Below are 23,140 nucleotides of genomic sequence, written 5' to 3' on the forward strand. Positions count from 1 at the left end.
TTTAACTGAAAAATTCACAGTAATATGTTGTATTTATAATTTTATTGTGAAATTACGGCAGGTAGCATGATTACAGCAAATTACTGTGAAAAGGGCTATATCTTTTGCACGTTAGTTATAGAAATTCAAACCTTTTTTAAACTCAACGTAGAAATTAATACAAATGAACTTTTAACAGATAATAACAGAATGTTATAGCCCCCAAAACGATTTGGTTACCAACATCTTTTTGATTGTACTGCACCTTTATTTAATTTTATACAGTTAACATAGAATAGGAAATAATATTTAATGAACATAACTGTGTGCTTAGCCAAAACATAATAAACTGGAAGAAAAAGTAATTAATTAATGAAACCAAAGACTGTTAAACAGCCAACGATTATTTCAATGTCAGGGTAAATGTCTGCTTTAGACGGTTTCATGAGTATTGGGCACCTGTCATCGCCTGGAGGTCACTAATCTCAGAATTAAATATATATATATATATATATAAATTATTATTTTTTTATCTATATAAATAAACCACAGATTAGAGTTTTGAACAACTACATTCTAGCATGAAAAACAGTTAAAACTTCATTTTCGGACGCATATAGAGCCATCGAAGACGGGGCAATTGTCCCAATGTCTAGCCTGAAGACAGGCGCCTCTCGGCGGATACATGAGTAAAGAGCGCCGTTACCGCCTGGAGGTCATAGATCTCCGCTACCGGCAAAACACACTTAAAATTACACACAATCTTTACTAACAGTCCACAGATTTGAGTTTTGAAGAACTATATTCTCGCATGAAAAAGTGTTAAAACTTTATTTCATTACATATTACAAGCAATATTTATAATATTATGTGCCTTCTCATCCACCATTACAGCTTGATGCAGCTTGGTGCGAAATGAATCCTGGGAGGAAAAAATAATAATTCTCAATACACTCCAAACGAACTTTATTCTTATTGTTAAAGTCAGAGATATGTAATATTTTGAATGGCGAAGAAAATAATTAACTTTATATTTCAACCAATATATTACTCTTGCACTGCTTCGGTTCAGGACTCGTGTGACATTGAATCAGATTCAGATATTTTATCAGACGTGTTCATGAGCTCGAAGTGATCAACAAGCAATTCGTGTACAAGCAGTACACGAACCAAGCAATATGATGAAATATTAATGAATTATATGTCTGCGTCTTACAATATTTTACAAAACAGAATCGTTTTCAGGCGAATTCGACTCTTTACTGTTCACTTAAAGGAGCCGAATTCGACTCTTTACTGTTCACTTAAAGGAGCCGATTCATTGAACAGAACTGACTCGACTCGACCGCAAACAAGCGCCATCACCACAGACAACGCCGTCGTCTCTTCACCCAACGGATTCATCCTCGGTAAGTGTTAAAATATGACTTTTGTCCGTTAAATGATTGTTGTATGTGTATTTCTGTATAGTACGTGTCATTTAACAGGAATTTACCGAGTACTTTAGTTGTACTCGCACGTACAGGGTTTAAGCGCGCCTTTTTTAAAGCAAGAAATTAACGACGCCAAATGGTGATTGTAGTGTTCTCTGAGGTATTAGCATAACGTTAACGTTAGTTCCTGAAAAAAGAAAGGGAATTTTCTTTAATTAACTTCTTGTTAACTGCATTTTCTGTTTCAGTACAAGACTGAAGTAAAGGTGAAATGACTATAACGTTAAGGTAAGCTCTGACCTTCACTTAAGTTAACGTTACGGTTAGTGACCATCATGTATGTTAATTTTGTTCACTGTAACGTTAACGTTAAGTTAGTTAAATAAACTAAACTCATTATGAAACAAGTCTTAACTGTTTTATTAAATGAGGCTTATAATACAATTCAGTTGTATTCTTTTAAACTAACACTAACACAGTACATATTGTATATTTCTCACTGGTGTTAATGCAGTGCTAACATTTACTAATGAGAACTAATTGTATATTGTCACTAACTGTAGATTTTATTTTTTGGTGTTCAGGTGTACCTGATAATAGCTAAAGTGTGAGGTGAGTGTAAATTCTGAGCACACAAATATAACCTAAATTCATTATCACAATCTAAACCTATATATATATATATATATATATATATATATATATATATATATATATATATGAGTGTGTGCGTGTGTTAGGTTGAGTCTTATTCTACTCTTATTATATTCAAATTTTTTTGCAGCCACTGATGTTGAAACACTGATGCTACCAATCAACCCTCGCTTGATTATTAAAGGTAATGTTGATGCCTCATTTTTATTAGATTTTTAAATGTCAGGTTTTTCACAGATTTGTTGTGAGCAGTTTCTTGTACAAACTCTTTTTCTTCTTCCAGAAGTTCCACCAGTACCTCCAGTAGTAGTAAATATTAGACAAAGATTTTTTTAAACTATAGTTTTTATTTTTATTAGCAATTTTACTGGGCATGTGTGTTTGTTTGCTTGGTTTTTAATAGGCAGAGCATGGAATGTCAACTTTGCTTCTACAAACAAATTTAATTATTCACAAACACCTCTAATTTAGTCCTTCTTTCCCCCTTTTAGTCTTATTCCTTGGAGGGTCGAGTGGTCATGGGACCTCACCTGGATTTCACAACTGACTTTGAATCTGGTCTGAAACTGAAGTATGCTGAAGTTGCCTTTTGCACTCTGGAATTTAAGGTAATGTCTACAATAAATATTGTAACTGAGGGCTTGTTTTGGGGGGGTTAAACAAGGAATGTATAGGAGCACAAGTCATGACTCCCCTTGTCCCCTTGTTATAAAGGGCCGTGTTGCAGACACAAATTGTTTGTCTGTGCTGGAGACCAGAGGGGAAGCTGTCTTTAAAAGGATGGGGCTCTTATACCATATGTGAAGTTACCTATTCAGGTGAGTGGATTACATACAAGTCATTGCAAATGCATAAATAGTGGGAAATTTTTACTGGGCAGCACAAATTAAGTGAAACTCAAAAAACGTTGAAAAATATTTGGATTATTTGCAAAAAACTTGATCGAAATGAATACAACACAAGTGCTGTATCACTTCAATCAAGTTTTTTTTTTGCAAAATTTTCCTAATATTTAAATCATAAAAAATTAGCTTGATGCAAGAAACATCCTGCTAGTATTCAAGAGCAAGTGCTGTGATGCATGTGTTCACTTTGCAATAAGTGTGAACCCAGCATTAGATTATAGTCTGTAAACAGAAGGTGTAAATCAAATCAAATGTTTTAAAATGCTCTGCCTAGGTCATTAAACCACTATTTGTTGTTGGACTGTTCTTGATTGTGTGTTTGTGATGGAAATGTTTTTCAGATGTTTTTGTTTAAATGATTGCAGTTTGATTGAGCTACAGTATTGTCAGCATGTTCAAACTGAGCTAACAGTAATTTTGCTCTGTAGTGCAGCAGTAGTGTCCCAGTAGTGTTGTATGAAGCTAACTGTTTGTCTGCCCTTTTGCTTATAGGTGCTTTTTGGGCACCAGTTTGGAGATGGAAGACAGACGAAGTCAAAGAAGCAGAGAAGACACATCAACCAGCAAGTGTGTAAAATTATCAGGAAAATGATTGACCTTGACTAGACGACTGCCTAATTTAGCAAGAAGTTTTGTCTCTCTCTCATGTGTATATATATATATATATACATATATATATAATGAGAGACAGAGAGAGCGCACTCTGAAGCACTGCTTTTTATATGTATGCTACATATGATGTCAGATTTTTTTATGAATATGTTCTTATAGTATTTTTTGAGGCTTCACCTTCACCTTTTGAAAGTTTTCTGAAATGTTTACATAGATGTCATTAAGCTGTTAAATAAATCTGTAAAATGTATGTGTGTTTGTTTTTATTTTGATTTTAGAGTCTTCTCAGATCACCCAAAAATGAAGATTCGGTCGTCATTTACGCATCCTCAGGTTGTTTGGACACAAAGAGGATTATTTGATATTTTTATTCCTGTGTTTAACAAAAAAACATTTTTAACAGAGCTGGAACAACCTGAGGGTGAGTAAATCAAGATAGAATTTTCATTTTTGTGTGACCTAAAATTGCTTTGAAATTTTACAGCACCAAACTGTTAAATTACAGTAATCCGGGATATAATTGTAACTTTACAGTTAAATCAGGTATTTAAACTGCAACCTACTGCTAAATCACAGTAATCGTTTTGCAAATTCACAGTAAAATATAGTTAATTCTACAAGATAATACTGTGAAATCACAGTAACAGACTTTATTATCTACTGTAAAGTTACAATATATGGTTGTAATTTCACAATAATTTAATGTGACAAAACCACAGTAAATTACTGTGAACTACCTCACAATAATTTACTGTGAATTTACATACAGTAATTTACTGTGAAAGTAATGCAATTATTAGCCAGTAATTTACTGTGAATTTAAGGTCAAATTTTTTACAGTGTATGAAAGGAAGTTGATATAGTTGTAACAATGCAAGGCAGAGTTTAATGTTACTGTAGATGCAAGAAAGGGTTTCCTTTTAGTGAACATGGCATTTTTGTTATTCGTCATTGAGAAGGAGTAAGCAAAAGTATATATTAGAGACTCAGAACGATATGAATATTTGATCTTCATCTGCTTCACCTAGGCCCAGATTAGATCATTAATCACACAATTCACACCTCAGTTCTGTATTAATGATGGCTGCTTTTCCTTCAAACCTTCTGTAGCCAATAGGATTAATCACAGTTAAAGATGAATCCTTCCTCTCAAAAAATGAGTTGAGCTGAAGCCTGCAACATTAAGATAATCCTGCTGTGGCTGCTGCTTACTATTATTTGAAACAACTGTTGTGTGCAACTTAACATGGTTTGTAATCAGTAGAGGAGGTAGAGATGTTTCTCTTTTCTTTGAATATCTGTCCGTTTATTTATAATCTGCACTGGTGAGATTAAATGTAAGATGCAAGAAGACTTGAAGCACTTAACTGATTGTCAACACATTTTTATACTTGGTTTGTATGAGCCCAAACATACAAAAGCTGGGTATAAAAGGAAACACTCTTATAAACCTTATAAATTAAATGAAAATAGAAAGCAGCCATCTCTCCTCTGCTCATCTCCCTCTCTTTGTGTCCATACAATAACAGAACATACAAGTTAAAATCATCTTGAAAAATTAATTGGGTGGCAGAGGAGTGGATCCAGCAGGAGCTTTACGTGGAAACCCAGAATTTCACATTAGTAGAGGTGGCACAACTAACAATATCCAACCCAAGCATATGGGATATATGTGCCTCAGCTTATATTTTTACAAAACAGTACATTACTCTGGGGACGTTTTGTTGCCCGTTTCAGATGACGAATCAACTAGAGGGCACTTTCTACATTTTTGCCATTCTGAAATGCGTTACTTAGGGTAGGTTTTGTTGAAAGTGTCATATACACATCTTTCTTACACATCCATAAGAAGGTGGAGCTTGCTGTATAGAACTATTTGATCTAAACACAATCGATAGTACTTGTCACAAAAACAAACTAAAATGAGAAATAAAGGGCATCACAGCTACGTAATTTAACCTTAATTTTACATTACTTTTAACTCTTTTGTGAAACTGTGCTTTACCAGACTTGGACCAGAATGATATGCGTCACAACAACATACAAAGTGGGCTATTGAGCAAACTTTCCACATCAGTATAGTAGTATGCTTATGGAGTCAATCTAGGGCCATATATACTTGCAAAATAAAAGAAAGTTTTGCAAACAAAAAATAAAGTATTGAGCAAAAAAAATAATAATAATAAAATAAATAAAATATTTATAATTACAAAAAAACAAAACTCTCTCTCTCTCTCTCTCTCTCTCTCTCTCTCTCTATATATATATATATACACACACACACACACATATATATATATATTTATTATATATATTATATATATATATATATTTCGGCTATATATATATATATATATATATATATATATATATATATATATATATATATATAGCCGAAATATATATATATATATATATATATATATATATATATATATATATATATATATATATATATATATATATATATATATTTGCAAAAAAAAATTATATTATTGCCTTTACAAAACCCCATCAATTGCAATGCTCATCTTGATTTGCTTTTTAGTCAACCATGAGTTTGTTTTTACTTTGCACCTCCAGTTAAGTGACATCATCACCCGGAGACACCGTCACCTAGGAATTCTACGGTTTTATCTGCGTTCTGAATAATTTTAGGATATTGAGCTTCAAAGTTTTTGCATCCCATAATGTAAATAAGTTGTCATTTAATAAGAGTGTCAATAACTCAATTTTGAAAAAATGACGACACACGAGGTGGTCTTATAGCCTAGTAGGTCAGTGCCTGCCGTAAATGCCCAAGTTCCCTTGACTCTGCCCCCTGTCAAATCAGGGTTACATAGTGAAACGTGACATGCAAAGAGAAAACAGCATGGCAAACTCACGGTTGACTAAAAAGCAAATCAAATGAGCGTTGCTATTGACTGGATGGGTTTTGTAAAGGCAATGATATAAAAAATGTTTTGTAAATATATTTATTCATTCAGTTTCTTTTCGGCTTAGTCCCTTTATTAATCCGGGGTCACCACAGCAGAATGTACAGCCAACTTATCCAGCACGTCTTTACACAGCGGATGCCCTTCCAGCCGCAACCCATCTCTGGGAAACATCCACACACTCTCATGCACTACGGACAATTTAGCCTACCCAATTCACCTGTACCACATGTCTTTGGACTGTGGAGGAAACCGAAGTGCCCGGAGGAAACCCATGCAAACGCAGGGAGAACATGCAAACTCCTCACAGAAACGCCAACTGACCCAGCCGAGCATTTAGCCAGTGACCTTCTTGCTGTGAGGCGACAGCACTACCTACTGCGCCACTGCGTCACCCGTAAAGAAATTTATTAATAATGTATTATTAATAATGTTTTTTTAAAATTGCAAATATTTTATTTTTTTTGCACTGCTTGATTTATATTAACAGTTCTTTTTTGTTTGCAAATTTCATTTTTATTTCTCAAAACTTCCCTTGGCAGTTTTTTATTTTAGTTAGCAAAATTTATTTTTATTTCTTAAAAATAATTTTTCGCTTAGTTATTTTTGAAGATTTGCTTTTATTTCTTAATTTTTTTTGCTCAATACTTAATTTTTTTGTTTGCAAAACGTTCGAGGTTACAGAAGTAACCCTTCGTTCCCCGAGGAGGGGAACGGAAGTGCCATGAATGGGAGGATTCGGATCAGAAGCCGCTTATCTGGAGAGTATTGAACGGGCCAATGAATGAAATTAATTGGCAGCGTAAGCTTGCGCAGGTGTGCGACATCTGCAATCATCTCAGCATATAAGCACACCTGAAGCCAGCAGACGCCATCCTTTTAAGCTGAAGAGACTTTCAAACAGCTAAGGGACAGTCATTATGGCGACGGAATATGGCACTTCCGTTCCCCTCCTCGGGGAACGAAGGGTTACTTCTGTAACCTCGAACGTTCCCCTTCGGTTGGGGAACTTCAGTGCCATGAATGGGAGAATATGGAAAGCGCCATAATGACTGCACCTTACCAACACCCCCGATGAGGAGATAGTCAAGCAAGCGTGACGCACCCACATCATGGGGGGCGCGGTCCTCCAACGTGTCCCTGGCCCTAATTTATCCTACTTCAACAGAAGTTTTACGGATTTAGATATATTTTTTGGGAAGTCGTGAGCATCTAGATAATTCTAGGAAATACGACAGTACGTTGGGAAGCGTGCAATCCCGATAGGGAGGACGCTGCGGAGGCCATCCGTTACCCAAGGGGGGGATAGATGGCAGAATTTACCTATGGACTAGCCCTAAAAAGGGGGAGTACGCATAGCAAAGAGTGGTTAGCGGAGAGGGAAGACACGGGTCCGCCCAGGGGGGGGACTTAACCGTGGCGGAATAAGCATATGGGATCGCCTAGTGGGGATCACGCATAGCAGGCACCTATACCCAAAACGCGGGCTGACCAGCGGGCAGACCTACAACGTAGTGGGCCAGCAAGTGACTCCTCCGCTGAGTCAGTGCTGGGGGCCACGGAGGAATCTGCAGGGCTCACCTGACGGGGAACTTTACTGACAGATAAAAAAGGCGCACGTACCTCCGTGTTAGGGAGAATGGCGCAGCAAGCGTGTTTCAACACCCTACCGAGTTGTCTCCTCAATCACCAAAGGGTTACCTAATACCCTTGAGGAAACCGGCTCCACTCGCAGATTGTAAAACCTTGCAAATGTGTTGGGTGTCGCCCAGCCCGCAGCTCTACAGATGTCTGTTAGAGAGGCGCCGCGTGCACGCGCCCAAGAGGATGCAACGCTCCGAGTGGAGTGTGCACGTACTCCCGGGGGACACGGCTGTTAATGGCATCCACAATCCAGTGGGATAATCTTTGTTTCGATACGGCACTTCCCTGCTGCCGACCGCCATAACAGACAAAGAGCTGCTCAGATGATCTAAAATTCTGAGTACGGTCCACATAAATGCGCAGAGCGCGAACTGGACAAAGTAAAGAAAGGGCTGGGTCTGCCTCCTCCGGGGGCAGCGCTTGCAGGTTCACTACCTGATCTCTAAAGGGGGTGGTAGGAACCTTGGGCACATAACCGGGGCGGGGTCTCAGGATAACGTGAGAGTAATCCGGCCCGAATTCCAGGCACGAGTCACTGACCGAAAATGCCTCCAGGTCCCCGACCCTCTTGATGGAGGCCAACGCAACCAGCAGAGCTGTCTTCAGGGACAGAAATCTTAGAGATACTGATTCGAGTGGCTCAAAGGGATCGGATCGCAGACTCGTGAGAACGAGGGCGAGATCCCAAGAGGGCATGAGAGGGGGGCGAGATGGATTAATTCGCCTAGCACCCCTAAGGAACTGGATGACCAGGTTATGCTTTCCCACGGTGCCGCCAGCTACCGCGCTATGATAAGCGGAGATGGCGGTCGTAAACCTTGAGAGTGGAGGGCGACAGCCTGCTGTCCAACTTCTCTTGAAGGAAAGAGAGCACAACACTAATCTGGCAATTTCGGGGGTCTTCTCTGCGAGAGACGCACCATTCAGTGAATAGACTCCACTTCAGGGCGTAGGCGCGCCTCGTGGAGGGGGCTCTAGCCTGAGTGATGGTATTAACCACCGCAGTCGGTAGGTTACCTAAGTCTTCCTCGCGTCTAGGGACCACACGTGGAGGTTCCAAAGATCGGGGCGAGGGTGCCAGATGGTGCCCTGTCCCTGAGAGAGTAGGTCCTCTCTCAAAGGGATCCGCCAGGGGAGGGCCGTCGCGAGGAGTGAGAGCTCTGATATCCAGGTCCGGTTGGGCCAAAGGGGCGCAACTAGCAGAACCTGTTCCTCGTCCTCCCTGACCTTGCACAGAAACTGCGCGAGCAGGCTCACTGGGGGAAACGCATACTTGCGCATGCCCCGAGGCCAGCTGTGGGCCAGTGCATCCGTGCCGAGAGAGCCCTCGGTCAGGGAAAAAAACAACTGGCAGTGAGCGTTCTCGGGGGAAGCAAACAGATCGATCTGGGCCTCCCCGAATCGCGCCCATATCAGCTGAACAGACTCGGGGTGGAGTCTCCATTCTCCAGGGCGTAACAGCTGTCGTGAGAGCGCATCGGCTGCACGATTGAGCGTGCCTGGGACGTGAATGGCGCGCAGCGATTTCAGCCGCGGGTGACTCCAGAGGAGCAGACGGCGGGCGAGCTGAGACATGCGGCGAGAGCGCATACCCCCCATGCGGTTGATATACGCCGCCGCCGCCGTACTGTCCGTCCTGACCAGCACGTGTTGCCGCTCCAGCACCGGTAAAAAGCGGTGGAGAGCGAGGAACACTGCCAACAGCTCTAGGCGATTGATATGCCAATGCAGCTGGGCACCCTTCCAGAGGCCCGCAGCCGCATGCCCGCGACACACGGCCCCCCAACCCGTGTTGGAAGCGTCTGTTGAAACAACAACATGGCTGGACGCCTGTCCTAGAGGCACACCGGCCTGTAGGAACGAGGGGTCGTTCCAAGGGCTGAGGGCGCGGCGACACAGCGCAGTAACCGAGACCCGGTGTGTGCCCGCGTGCCATGCGCGTCTGGGGACCCGATCGTGAAGCCAGTGCTGAAGTGGTCTCATATGGAGCAACCCGAGCGGCGTGACGGCGGCTGCGGATGCCATATGCCCCAGGAGCCTCTGAAAGAACTTCAGTGGGACCACTAGTTTGCTGTCGAGCTCCCTCAGACAGTTCAGCAACAGGCGAGCGCGTTCCTCGGAGAGGTGCGCTACCATGGTGATCGAGTCCAGCTCCATCCCGAGAAAAGAAATCCTCTGCACGGGGGCGAGTTTGCTCTTTTCTCGGTTGACCTGAAGCCCCAGTAGGCGGAGATGCCGAAGCACCTCGTCCCTGTGCATAATCAATTGCTCCCGCGAGTGGGCTAAAATCAGCCAGTCGTCGAGATAACTGAGTATGCGAATGCCCGCGAGCCGAAGGGGCGCTAGGGCACCCTCCGCGAGTTTGGTGAAGACCCGCGGAGACAGAGAGAGCCCGAAGGGGAGGACCTTGTACTGCCACGCTCGACCCTCGAACGCAAACCGCAGAAATTGGCGGTGGCGTGGAAGAATGGAGACATGGAAATACGCGTCCTTCAGGTCTATGGCTGCAAACCAATCCCGAGGACGAACGCATTGGAGAATGCGCCTCTGCGTGAGCATTCTGAACGGCAGCTTGTGCAGACAGCGGTTCAAAACGCGCAGATCTAGGATTGGCCGTGACCCACCGCTCTTTTTGGGTACGATGAAGTATGGGCTGTAAAACCCACTCTCCATCTCGGCTGGAGGAACCGGCTCGATTGCACCCTTCGCCAGGAGGGCAGCAATCTCCTCTCGCAAGACAGGGGCGGACAGGGGGTTGACCCTGGAGAAATACACGCCCGTAAACTTGGGGGGCCGTTTCGCGAACTGAATCGCGTAACCGAGTCTGATTGTGCGTATGAGCCACCGCGAGGGGCTGGCCCGCGCTAACCAGGCAGGCAGAGCCCTCGCTAATGGAGTCATCGCTACAATCGCTGACGTACCAGCGGTGGGGCAGCGCGGAGTGGGTGTGCTGATCCGGGAAGCACGAGGGTCCCGCGGAAAAGCTGGAGGAGAGCGATTCGCTCTGGCTCCGCACCCTGACTCCGGAGAGGGGGCTGGAGGGCTGAGGGAAGGGAGACCGTCCCCCCAGCGCTCGTGAGCCACTGGCGAAGCACGTAGAGTCTGCGAGCCGGAAGGCAGCGCGTCCCGGACTGGCAGAACTCGTGCAGTCACATCCGGGGAAGGGAAAAAGTGCTCTTTTACTGATGTTTTGGTGGCACTGAAAAGTACCGTTGTTATCGGGGCCCCGCCCTCCAGCGGGGAAAGAGCAAGTTTCCTCTTCTCCGGATGGCCTGTCTCAGGGACGCTTCGCGGTCCGTTTACCGGACTTAACGGCGCCCTGGGCAGGAGGGGCTGCCTGCTTTCGAGGTGAACGCCGCGCCCGCTTGGCCGGAGGCGCAGGCGGGGGCGGGGCAGCACTCGTTGGCGGGCGCCCTCGGCGAGGAACAGCGGAGGTGGATGGCTCGGCGGGCGGAGCGGGCTTACGGCCACGCCGATAGATGACATTGCCCATCGCATCCGACTGCTCTTTCACCGCCTTGAATTCCTGGGTGAATTCACCGACGGTGTCGCCGAACAGGCCAGCCTGGGATATGGGCGAGTCAAGAAAGCGAACTTTGTCAACGTCGCGCATATCGGCCAGGTTTAGCCAGAGGTGGCGTTCCTGAACCACAAGTGTGGACATCGTCCTCCCCAGCGCACACGCGGCGGACTTAGTAGTCCGAAGAGCATAGTCGGTCGCGGTGCGCAGCTCATGTAATAAGCTTGGGTTGGACCCGCCCTCGTGCAGCTCGGCCAGCGCCTGCGCTTGGTAGCGCTGGTAGGTGGCCATCGCGTGCAAAGCAGAAGCAGCCTGGCCCGCAGCCTTATAAGCTCTGGCTCCGAGGGAGGCAGACAACCTACAGGCTTTGGACGGGAGGCGGGGCAAACCCCGCCACGTAGAGGCGCCGCGCGGACAAAGATTGACCGCGATAGCGCGCTCCACTGACGGGATCGCCTCATACCCCCTGGCAGCTCCGCCGTCAAGGGCGGTGAGGGCGGAGGCACTCGCAGCACGGGCAGAGAAAGGTGCCCTCCAGGACTGCGTGAGCCTACTGTGCACTTCCGGGAAGAAGGGGACGAGAGGCTTCGAAGGCTTCGCCTTCTGGTCCTCTACGTAGCACCCATCTAGTCGGTCCGGCCGCGGAGCTGGGGGATAAACCATCTCCAACCCCACGGCCGAAGCAGCCCGGGAAAGCACGGCTAACATGTCCGCTTCAGGATCCGATTTGACAGCGCTCACCTGCCCGGAGGGGGCGAGCGGGTCCGGATCTTCGTCGGACAGTGAAAGCCCACCCTCCGATGCCGCGGAGGACATCTGATCTCCGGTGTCAGCGAGTGTGAGAGCTACCATCTGGTTAGACGGATCACTCTCACCACCCGAAGCTTGGATGGAGCGCCGTGAGGAGCGAGAGGTCCGCGAGCCCGTGGGCGGCGGATTAGCTCCCGCTGAAACCCTCAGATCTGCCCGAGCGCCCGCTGCTTTTTTAGAACAGGAGGCAACTGGGGTGGCTCGCTCTCTTGCGAAAGTTAGCCGCGATCTTAGCTGTGCAACGGTCATGGCATCGCAATGACGACATGAACCGCCCGCGAGCACCGCATTAACATGCTGGACCCCCAAACATGCAATGCAGTGATCGTGTCCATCATCCGGAGACAGGAAACCCCCGCATCCAGAAACGCACAGTCGGAGCGCCATCCTGAAAAGGACGTGCTGCACGACTGTGTTGCTCTTTTAGGAAAGTTGCAACTATACGCACCGCTCTGGAGGACCGGACCCAAAGAACCGCAGGCAAGGGAGTAACCCAGCTCGACCGTCTGCCACCGCGAAGACCCACTCTGGACCGGGAGACACACTCGTTCGCTCTGAAGTGCTGATCAGCAAGAGGAACCCTCATCGACTCACTCAGAAAGGATCTGAAGCGAAAAGGATGGCGTCTGCTGGCTTCAGGTGTGCTTATATGCTGAGATGATTGCAGATGTCGCACACCTGCGCAAGCTTACGCTGCCAATTAATTTCATTCATTGGCCCGTTCAATACTCTCCAGATAAGCGGCTTCTGATCCGAATCCTCCCATTCATGGCACTGAAGTTCCCCAACCGAAGGGGAACTTTTATTTTGCAAGTATATGGCCCTAGACTGACTCCATATATGTTCCATATGGAGATAGACAGATGAGTTAAACATATCTGGTTACAAATCAGAAGCCCCTTTCACACATACAAACTTTTCCAGAAAATTGCTTTTAATTTTCCATAAAGAGATTGTGTGAACTGACCATTTTTGAAAATACCAGCAAAGAGAAAAAAGAGAAAGAGCATGTGCAAGTTTAGAATGCACTGATGTTAGTCGTCTACTCCAGCCAATCAAAACATTCTAATGTAGATGACCCATAAAGATGAAAAGATGAAAATAAATTTCTTTTGAATTCTTTGTTCAGACACATTTAGCTGCTTGTTGTTAGTCAGATAACGTTTCCATGTTCCTCTGTAGTGCCAACTGTAGAAAAAAAATATTGATAAAATGTTTATGATAAACTGCTGTGAGTCTGCAAGCTCTATGTTTAGCTGTGTGACACGTATGTATGTGAAGGAGTGCTCTGGTAAGTCCGATTTCTGTAAAACCCCGGTAATCTGTTGTTTCAAATAGAGACACAAGTGCTAGCACACACTCAAATCTACATCTCGTCATGCAAATGCGCTCCTCAATAACGTTTTTCTCTTATAGTTAAGTATTTTGGTTTGTCTATTGGAAAAAAGCAGCTGCATGAATGTTAAAGTTTTAAATAAAAGTGAAATAGTCAACAAATATAATGTTTACAAATACAAGCACAGGCGTCAGAATTTACCAGGGTTTTTTAAAATGTGGCGAATGGTGCTTTTTTCTACAATAATTATGGAACATCCTTGCCTATATGTGAACAGCGCTATTTTAATTTACAGATAAAGAGGTTCCAGAAATTTTCAGGATTTAGTGGCATCGCTTTGTGAAGAGGCTATTGATATTATTAAGATGTTTGCAGGTATTTTTTTGATGTTGTGCAAAAACCTGGACAAAAACAATCCTTGGTTAATAATATGTACCTGTAAATATCATTTGTGTGAAAAGGAAAAGTTGTTGGCATCATACTGCACTTTAGAGTTAATTTTATCTAGGTTCTGCAGTCAAACAAATGCTGAAGTATGTTTTTACAATTTAAAAATAAAATATATGGGCTAAAGCACGTATTTCCAATGAGCCTGTGTTGCTTTTATCCCAGCCAATATGCAGCAGTACTTGACTACAGTTGAAAATGAAACCAAGACAAAACAAGTATTTCTAAGCCAGTCATACTATACAGTGTAATAGCACTATAGGTTATGCAGTTACCCACATTAGATATAACTTGCTCAGAGCTGATGCAACCACCATGAACAAGGCAGTGGTGAAACCAGGATGAAAAAACAAACATATCTCTTTTCTGAATGTAATTATGTCAGACATAAAACCTTGCGCTTTAAAACAGCCATTGCTTTTTTCCTTCTGTACTCTGTGTACCTATTAATCTTTCATTTAAAGCTTGTAGTACTTAACTTGGGAAGGTCAGGGATATATTGTTATGTGAAGATACTTGATTGAGTAATATTTGCTCTACCACTTCATATGAATCCTTTCTAACCCTTCAAAAATCACACAACCACACACACAGAGAAGGAGGGATCCAGCCCTGCTCTCACAAAGAATCAATTGTCCTTCACCGACTTTTTCTATCCTTTCCAGCTCTATCCTTCCATCTCTCTCTCTCTCTCTCTCTCTCTTATTCGGCCCCAATTCTGCTCTTCATTATGGTGGTCATATCAAAAGCGGGTCTGTAAATGCAGTGTCCCTCTTTGCAGGCTCTAGGATGAAGACAAATCCATGGGGACAGAGATTACACTGAGTGTCTTGGAGTCTGTCTGCAGAAGAGAAGTTGGAAGAATTCTCATTACACTAGCGTTATGTCTTGGGAATAGCTGTCCTATTCTAAGACAAACAAGATACCTGACCCTTATGGATTACATTAGGACTATTGTATGCATACCCTCCCAGAGGACAGTTTTATTGCTCAACTATTGCTCAAAAAGAGTACTGTATTTATCAGTTGTCTGAGATACTTTTTCCAAAATGCTACAGTATAGAGGATATAATATAAAGAATATAAGAATATAGCATAGTAAAATTATCGTAGATGGCGGTAGCCCGGATTTGACCAGGAAGAAAAAAATACAGAAAATAATAATTCAAAATACAAAGTGTTTTTAAGCATTTAAATGGGTATAATTTCCTTCCCGTGATTTAGAGAATATTACTAAGAATTACATTAGAGTGACATTTTATTTATCATACAATTATATATTTTTCGGATTGGCTGAAAACAGTGCGATGTACTGCAATATTAGAACTTGTACAGCCTCCTCACACTTATGTATTACTCCACCCAAATAGAGTGACAGCAGACCAATAAACTCACTGCAGTTTGACAAACATTGCTGCTGTTGGACAACATAATGTAATTTTGAGGCATTTTAGGTGGGAATGTTTAGATTACAACTATGCAGTTTAATATTTATAATTTTGTGAATAAAGTGCCATTCACAAGATTGCGACAGAGACTACGTAATCAGCCCTTAGTAACGTAATTTCTAACTACTGCTGATCAAATCATTATAAATACTGGTAAGTGTCTTTCTAAGTCTTTTGTTTGTTGCAGTATGGTATTTTTACCATGTAATTGTAGTGTATTGAGTGTGAGATGGGACTCATATCAGGACTGTATGTACTTTGGATAACCCTGAGTTACTTTTTGATTTGCCATCATTTGTTTCTAATGAGTCTCCTGTTTTCGCTACTGCAGACTAGTTCAATAAAAAGTCAGAAAGAAGAAATGCCTGCATGTGTTTAGCGTTTGTTTCTTGCCTTTTTAGGGATTATTTATTGTGATCTCCCTATTGCATACTGAAAATATCTCTGTAAGACTGATAGCATTTCATGCCTTTCAGCTTTATAATCTTAAAATGTGAGCAAAATCAGCTGTTTTTTCATCACTTTAGACATTACGCTAGAGAATTATTCAAATTCTAGCTCTAAAGTGACGTTGGTGAAGTAGCAACGGTTTCTGCTTTTTTGACCATCAGCTGCAGATGTGAATAAATGGCGGAAGAAAGTAGTTTTTTTTTATATATACATGATCATATCGTCAAACTGTTGTATACTGTTGTATTGTAAATTAATTTATTCAAATATTATTTATTTTAAGTTGTTATCGTTTTCAATATTTGCAGGTATATGCATCATTAAAGTATTCTAATAAATGTATGTTGAGTACATGCACAAAAGAAACACAGTTTATGGTGAACTATTCCTTTTTAAGAAAAAAGAAAATTTTTAAGTAAATATGATCTCACTTCTGGCTCGGAGATATATTGTAATAGAATTAGACAGACGGAGATTCTGTATTTTACTTTCTGCTAGGGACCTCTTAGGGCTGTGAGAGTGAAGAGGAAGAGTGGAAATGAGGAAGTTTAGGGCAGGAGAACTGAATGGTTAAGATCATGACTGTACTTTTTTTTTTTTTTTTTTTTTTAAGCTCTGCCAGATAATCTTTGGTGAGAAGATTGAGTCACTTTCTCCAGTGAAGGATACGTTTTCTCGGGGGCTTTTTTTTTGCAGAATTCATTAGACACTGGACTGTGATGAAATAAATCAAGAGTGAGAATCAAGGATAGAAAGCCATTCAAGAGGTGTTCAGTGGACAGCTTTTATTCCGATGGTTTAACTGAATGTTTTAAGAGTATTCTTTTTGTTAGAGTGCACAAAATGCAGGCTCCATTACTGCGAGGGCTTCTCAGGCCAACGGTCTTGATTGAATGAATAATGCTACTGTAAATAGAAATGTCATTGAGCAATTTACTGCTGATTAATTTACGCAGATGAGCAAAAGTTCAGCCTATGCTGATTTGTATGAACTAAATTTAGAGTAATCTCATTAACATTGTTTTATGGAAATTACGTTATCTGGAAACAAAACATATTCTGGAAAAGATTTCTTTATCTGTAATAAATACTGCTTAGAATAATTCAATTTTGATAACGGTCTCCATTGAGTTTTTTTTTTTTTTCCTCTGATTTTTTGCCATTATAAACATATCCACTGTGAAATGAGACTTGCTGTATGATTTCGTTTGGTAATCGCTCTGGTATCATAAGATTGTGTAACTCAGTACATCGAGTCCTGGGTCAAAATTAATATACTTTACTCAGTACTAAGAAGCCAGATGCATAGGGTTTTAATATTTATTACATAATTATGTATTCATTCAAAGACATACAGTAGACAGATAGATATACACACAGATAGATATATACACAGATAGACCGATTGATTGATTCAATTTATTATTATTATTATTATTATTGTTATTGTTATTATTATTATTGTTATTCATATTCATTCATTCATTTTCTTTTTAGCTCAGTCCCTTTATTAATCAGGGGCTCCATCAGTGGAATGAACTGCCAACTTATCCAGTACATTTTTTACATAGCGAATGCCCTTCCAGCGGCAACCCAACACTAGTACTCACATACACTACGGCCAATTTAGCTTATTCAATTCACCTGTACTGCATATGGCTGCACAGTGGCACAGTGGGTAGCACATTCACCTCACAAGAAAAAGGTCTCTGGTTTGAGCCTTGGTTGGCATTTCTGTGTGGAATTTGCATGTTCTCCCCATGTTTGTGTGGGTTTTCTCGGGGTGCTCCGGTTTTCCCCACAAGTCCAAAGACATGAGGTATAGGTGAACTGGGTAAGCTGAACTGTCCATAGTGTATGAGTGTGAATGAGGGTGTGTGGATGTTTCCCAGTGATGGGTTGCAGCTGGACAGGCATCCGCTGTGTGAAGCATATGCTGGATAAGTTGGCGGCTCATTGTGCTGTGGCGACCCCTGATTAATAAAGGGAATAAGGTGAAAAGAAAATGAATGAATTTAATATACAAATATTTGCAGAATTGTGTGGCACGGTGGCTCAGTGTTTAGCATTGTTGCCTCACATCAAGTAGGTAGCTGGTTTGAGTTCCGGCCGGGCAAGTTGGTCTTTCTGTGTGGAGTTTGCATGTTCTCCCAGTCTTCGCGTGGATTTTCTCCTGGTGCTCTGGTAACAAAGACATGAGGTACAGGTGAATTGAATAAACTAAATTGGCCATAGTGTATGTGTGTGAATGAGTGTATAGGGATGTTTCCCAGTGCTGGATTGCAGTTGGAAAGGCATCCACTGCGTAAAACATATGCCTAAATAGTTGGCGGTTCATTCCGCTGTGACTGCCTCTGAAATAGAACCTGAGCTGATGGAAATTGAATAGTATAATTTGTTTATTATTAATTACAAATAGTCTTCTGTCCACCTCCCATTTCAAAGGACCTTAATGCCTCTTTGTTTCTTCTGTACGTAGATAAATATCATTTCACTTGCCTTCATCCATTTATATTATACCCATTTTGCGGCAGTCCTGTGGATAACGGCATGGACCCAAAGTCACCATTAAATCCTGTCCCGCACCGCACTGTTGCATTGAGTCTTGTTTGAAATAATTTTGGTCTCAGCACCTATTTAGCTGTAAGTGCGTTGTGAATTGCATTGGTTTAATTTATTTTCCAAGATAAAATGTAATGCAAATTAAATAGATTATTAAATAAGTTTTAAAAAATCAGCCAAAAGGTTAATAAATGCATTTATAAATGGTCAAATAAATGAGCAAATAAGTAAACATAACACTGCCGAACCCCTATGCGATAGGATTGTGTATCAGCGATCTCACAGGGGACGATATGGCAATCTGAAAATTTAATATATCGCTCAACACTATTATACACTAGCAAAATAAACACTGTACATTTTGATTTCACTAAGGACTTTAAGAAACTTTTCAAGTCACAGCATGTTAACATTGCACTGTGTACAATTCAGAAGATTAGTAAAATAATTTTGTTATTCGAAAAAGTGATGAGATTGTACACTGAGTTGCTTTTGTACAACCGGTTATGGAGAGATAATAGAAGCTCTTGCATTTGTCTTTTTTGTTTCTCTGTACTTGCGGCTCTCGTGGTGCTCTTGTGGCACTTTATATCTAGGTTTAATTATGCCTGCTTGCTTTGACCTCTGACAGCCTATTTTAACCTGTCTGTGTTGCGGCACATAATCACTATTGCATTTACATAAAACCATGAATATTTATCACACACACTTAGAGGAAGATGTCACATCTCAATTTTCCATTACAATGCTTGTCAGATTGCTGTGATGCCACGCGAGTTGCTGTATTCAATGCATTACAATACAGATTCCTAAATGGAAGAGTTCTGTATTCTATTGCTGTAAAGCATTTGGTTGGCCCCTGAACAAAAGTTAATATGGAGTGGTACTATTGTTGAGGAGATAAAGTTTTGTGCAATGTAAAAATGAGTCAATGATGGAGCCAACTGATGCTTTAACCCGTTTGCTTGTTGTTTTGCAGATAAGTTTAATGTGTATGTCACACTGAAGGTCCAGAATGTTAAAAGCACAACCATCACGGTGCGAGGAGATCAGCCATGCTGGGAACAGGACTTCATGTTGTGAGTACTGCTGTGTTTTGTCATGCATTTCTGTAAATTTTCACTCAAATTTAGGCCTGATGCAAGGCACTTGTTCGCTGAAGGACTTTAAAATTGCACTCAAAATTACTTTGCTGTGGAAAATGGAAGACCGTGTTTATAATATGCTAAGTGTTACAGAAACACTTTTGCTTTTTTTTTAAAATATAGAAACAGTCATATGTGATGTAAGATAAAGGGTAGGAATTGTAATTTAGAATTATTATACCTATTTATGTTCTGTATATATTTATCGCAATGTATAGACTCACGCACTTCAGTGTCTCGTATCTTTGACCTTTTTGTAATGACAAATATTAAATAGGATTTTGATGGTTTTTCAGGCAGGTTTGTGTGTCCCAGAAATTATCCCCAATTTGTAGATTGTTGCAGAGAATTTTGCCAATCCTCTGAAAGGATTCTAAGAATCAGCCACGGTTATGCTTCTTTCACATTGGTCATGTGAGCAGAAGGTCTATTTTTGCAGTGCTGCTAACGCGCTATTAAAGCGACAATGCATTAATCATTACCTAAAACATGAATTACAATACAGTTTTACCCAATGAGTGAATTGCTAATGTCCTGTCGTTCGTTTATTCATTTTTTTAAGTCCCTTTGTTCATGAAGGTTTGCCACAGCCGAATGAACTGACAACTTATCTAGCATATGTTTTACACAGTTGATGCCCTTCCAGCTGCAACCCAGTACTGGGAAACATCCATACACATTTATTCACACACATACACTACGGCCAATTAATTTATTCAATTTAACTATGGCACATATATTTGGACTGTGAGGGAAACTGGAGAACCTTGAGGAAACCCATGTGAGCACAATGAAAACTCCGTAGAAATGCCAACTGACCCAGCCGGGACTTGAACCAGCAACCTTCTTGCTGTGAGGTGACATCACTAACCACTGAGCCACCGTGTCACCTAATATCCACAATTTTATATATTAAATTTCAATATAAAGGTATTTATTCAATACGTATTTCAATAAAAATGACTATAAATCTTAAAGCTGAACTACAAAAACAAAGTTAAATATTTTTTTGTATCAGTTTCACGATAATTTGACCATTTATTAATAATATTATAGCAATATAACTTGTAATATGCACATTTTTGTTCTTCAGAAAACATTTCTGTTCACCAGAGATGAAAACCTTACTTTTATTAAAGGGATAATTTATACAAAAATAAAAATGTGCTCTTAATTTAATTATTCTCAGGCTATACTAGATATAGATTACTTACTTTTCTTCAACAAAATATCTCTTCAGTGTTTTACTAAAAAAATAAAATAAAAATAACATAGAGGTAAATCAAAATTAAGTTAATTGCCTTCTGATGATACATTAAAGTTTTACAAAGAAAAACAGTTAGTCTTTGCACAGGTACATTATTTTTAATATCTTTAATATCACCCTGAATGTGTTCACAACAGTTGTCTTTCAAATAAAAAATAATGCGGTCTGGAAACTTTTAGTGTGGGTGGCGTAGTGGTTAGCACTGTCACCTCACCTCAAGAAGGTCACTGGGTCAGTTTCTGTGTGGAATTTGCATGTTCTCCCCGTGTTGACGTGGGTTTCCTCCGGGTGCTCTGGTTTCCCCCACATTCCCCCACCAGACATGAGGTATAGGTGAAAATAAATATGCTAAATTGGCCGTAGTGTATATGTGTAAATGAATTTGTATGAGTGCTTCCCAGTACTAGGTTGCAGCTGAAAGGGCATCTGCTGTCTAAAACATATGCTGGATAAGTTGGTGGTTTATTCAGCTGTGGCAACCTTTGATAAATAAAGGAACTAAGCTGAAAAATGAATAAACTTTTGGTGCCCTAGCAGACTACAACCCTGTTGGATAAAGCAAAACCACTTTGTTTCATGTGTCTCTTTAAATGCAAATAAGGTGCTGCTCCCTGCCCGCTTTCCAAAACAAAACATCTGCATGAGTTTTAAAGCCTTGTCAATACATTTTGTTTTTACTCCACTGTCATTTAATGTATTTTAATGCACTGAATGAAGTTTAAAAGCACAATAGGAACCCTTTAATATCAGCCACTCTGTTTGACCATCTATGTCTAACCTAAAATCAAAAGCGATGTGGCTTTTACCATGCTATTCTGAAAAGCCTCATGTAATTATAGGTGCAGTGTGTTTGGATTCTAGGCCAGTGGCTCAGCTTTGTGTGTGTATGTGTGTGTGTGTGTTGGTGTGTGTGTGTGTGTGTGTGTGTATGTGTGTGTGTTCTGATCAACGGAGATCCTCTGTACCTGGATTATTGTCCTCCTGCTGCTGAGCTATTACCAATGGTCGACAGGTTAAAATCCACACACACATAGCACACATTCGCTATAGGATTGAAGCAGTATTGTGTGGATAGAAGGGCAACGTTCGTGTACTGAAAAAAGGAGGGAGTTATTGATAGCCAGAAGCTAGCAGGAGGTTTCAGATGAATAAATGTGAGGCTTGTTAGTATGACACTTTATGCAGAGAACTGTCACACTATCATATTTTAGAGCGGACGCAATAATCCCAGCTGTCATTTTTTTGTGGTTGTGGCTAGACTGTGCTGTTCACAGTGAGTAGATGGCCAGTTTAAATATGCTTCCCAGAGATGACGGGCTAAATTAATTGATCATCTTTTTCTGGGTTGTCTCCAATAATTGATTACATTCAGGTGTTTTTTCAGGTTGAACACTTTTAAAATGCACTACCTGACAAAAGTCTTGTCGTCGATTTCAGTTGTAAGAACCACAAATAATAATTTGACTTCTAGTTGATCATTTGGACAGGGGCAGAAGGTGTACTTTCAGATGAATCAACTGCTGAACTGCATCCCAATCATCACAAATACTGCAGAAGACCTATTGGAACCTGCATAGACCCAAGATTCTCACAGAAATCGTCAAGTTTGGTGAAGGTAAAATCAAGGTTTGGGGTTACATTCAGTATAGGGGCGTGCAAGAGATCTGCAGAGTAGATGGCAACATCAACAACCTGAGGTATCGAAACATTTGTGCTGCCCATTACATTACAAACCACAGGAGAGGGTAAATTCTTCAGCAGGATAGCACTTCTTCTCATACTCATTAAAGTTCCTGTCAAGGTGATCCAGGATTGGCCAGCCCAGTCACCAGAGATGAACATTATTGAGCTTGCCTGGGGTAAGATGAAGAATCCTGATGAACTCTGGGAGTCCAGCAAGAACGCTTTCTTTGCCATTCCAGATGACTTTGTTAATTTATTTGAGTCATTGCAGAGATGAATGGATGCAGTTGTTCAAGCTCATGGGAGTCA

At 41.4% G+C, this 23,140-nt stretch overlaps 1 protein-coding gene and 1 long non-coding RNA gene across 7 annotated transcripts in view; both read left to right on the plus strand.

Moving 5' to 3' along the window:
* The window catches only part of unc13ba (unc-13 homolog Ba (C. elegans)), a 178,016-nt gene that overhangs the window by 19,099 nt on the left and 135,777 nt on the right, over positions 1–23,140 (plus strand). For both annotated transcript variants that reach the window (XM_087253313.1, XM_087253310.1), the window contains exon 3: positions 19,716–19,815. In XM_087253313.1, coding sequence (XP_087109439.1) covers positions 19,716–19,815 — 100 coding nt within the window. The remainder of the gene's footprint in view (positions 1–19,715; positions 19,816–23,140) is intronic.
* Positions 1,313–3,833, plus strand: LOC147843919 (uncharacterized). 5 transcript variants are annotated; one of them, XR_015491060.1, is made up of 8 exons: positions 1,313–1,388; positions 1,661–1,700; positions 1,997–2,024; positions 2,197–2,250; positions 2,350–2,375; positions 2,558–2,674; positions 2,781–2,884; positions 3,464–3,833. It is a non-coding gene; the product is annotated as an uncharacterized LOC147843919 (long non-coding RNA). The 5 variants fall into 5 exon arrangements; XR_015491062.1 differs by lacking the exon at positions 2,350–2,375; XR_015491061.1 differs by lacking the exon at positions 1,997–2,024.

Source organism: Danio rerio, chromosome 5, assembly GCF_052040795.2.
Source record: "Danio rerio strain M-AB ecotype USA chromosome 5, GRCz13ab, whole genome shotgun sequence".
Lineage (NCBI taxonomy): Eukaryota > Metazoa > Chordata > Actinopteri > Cypriniformes > Danionidae > Danio > Danio rerio.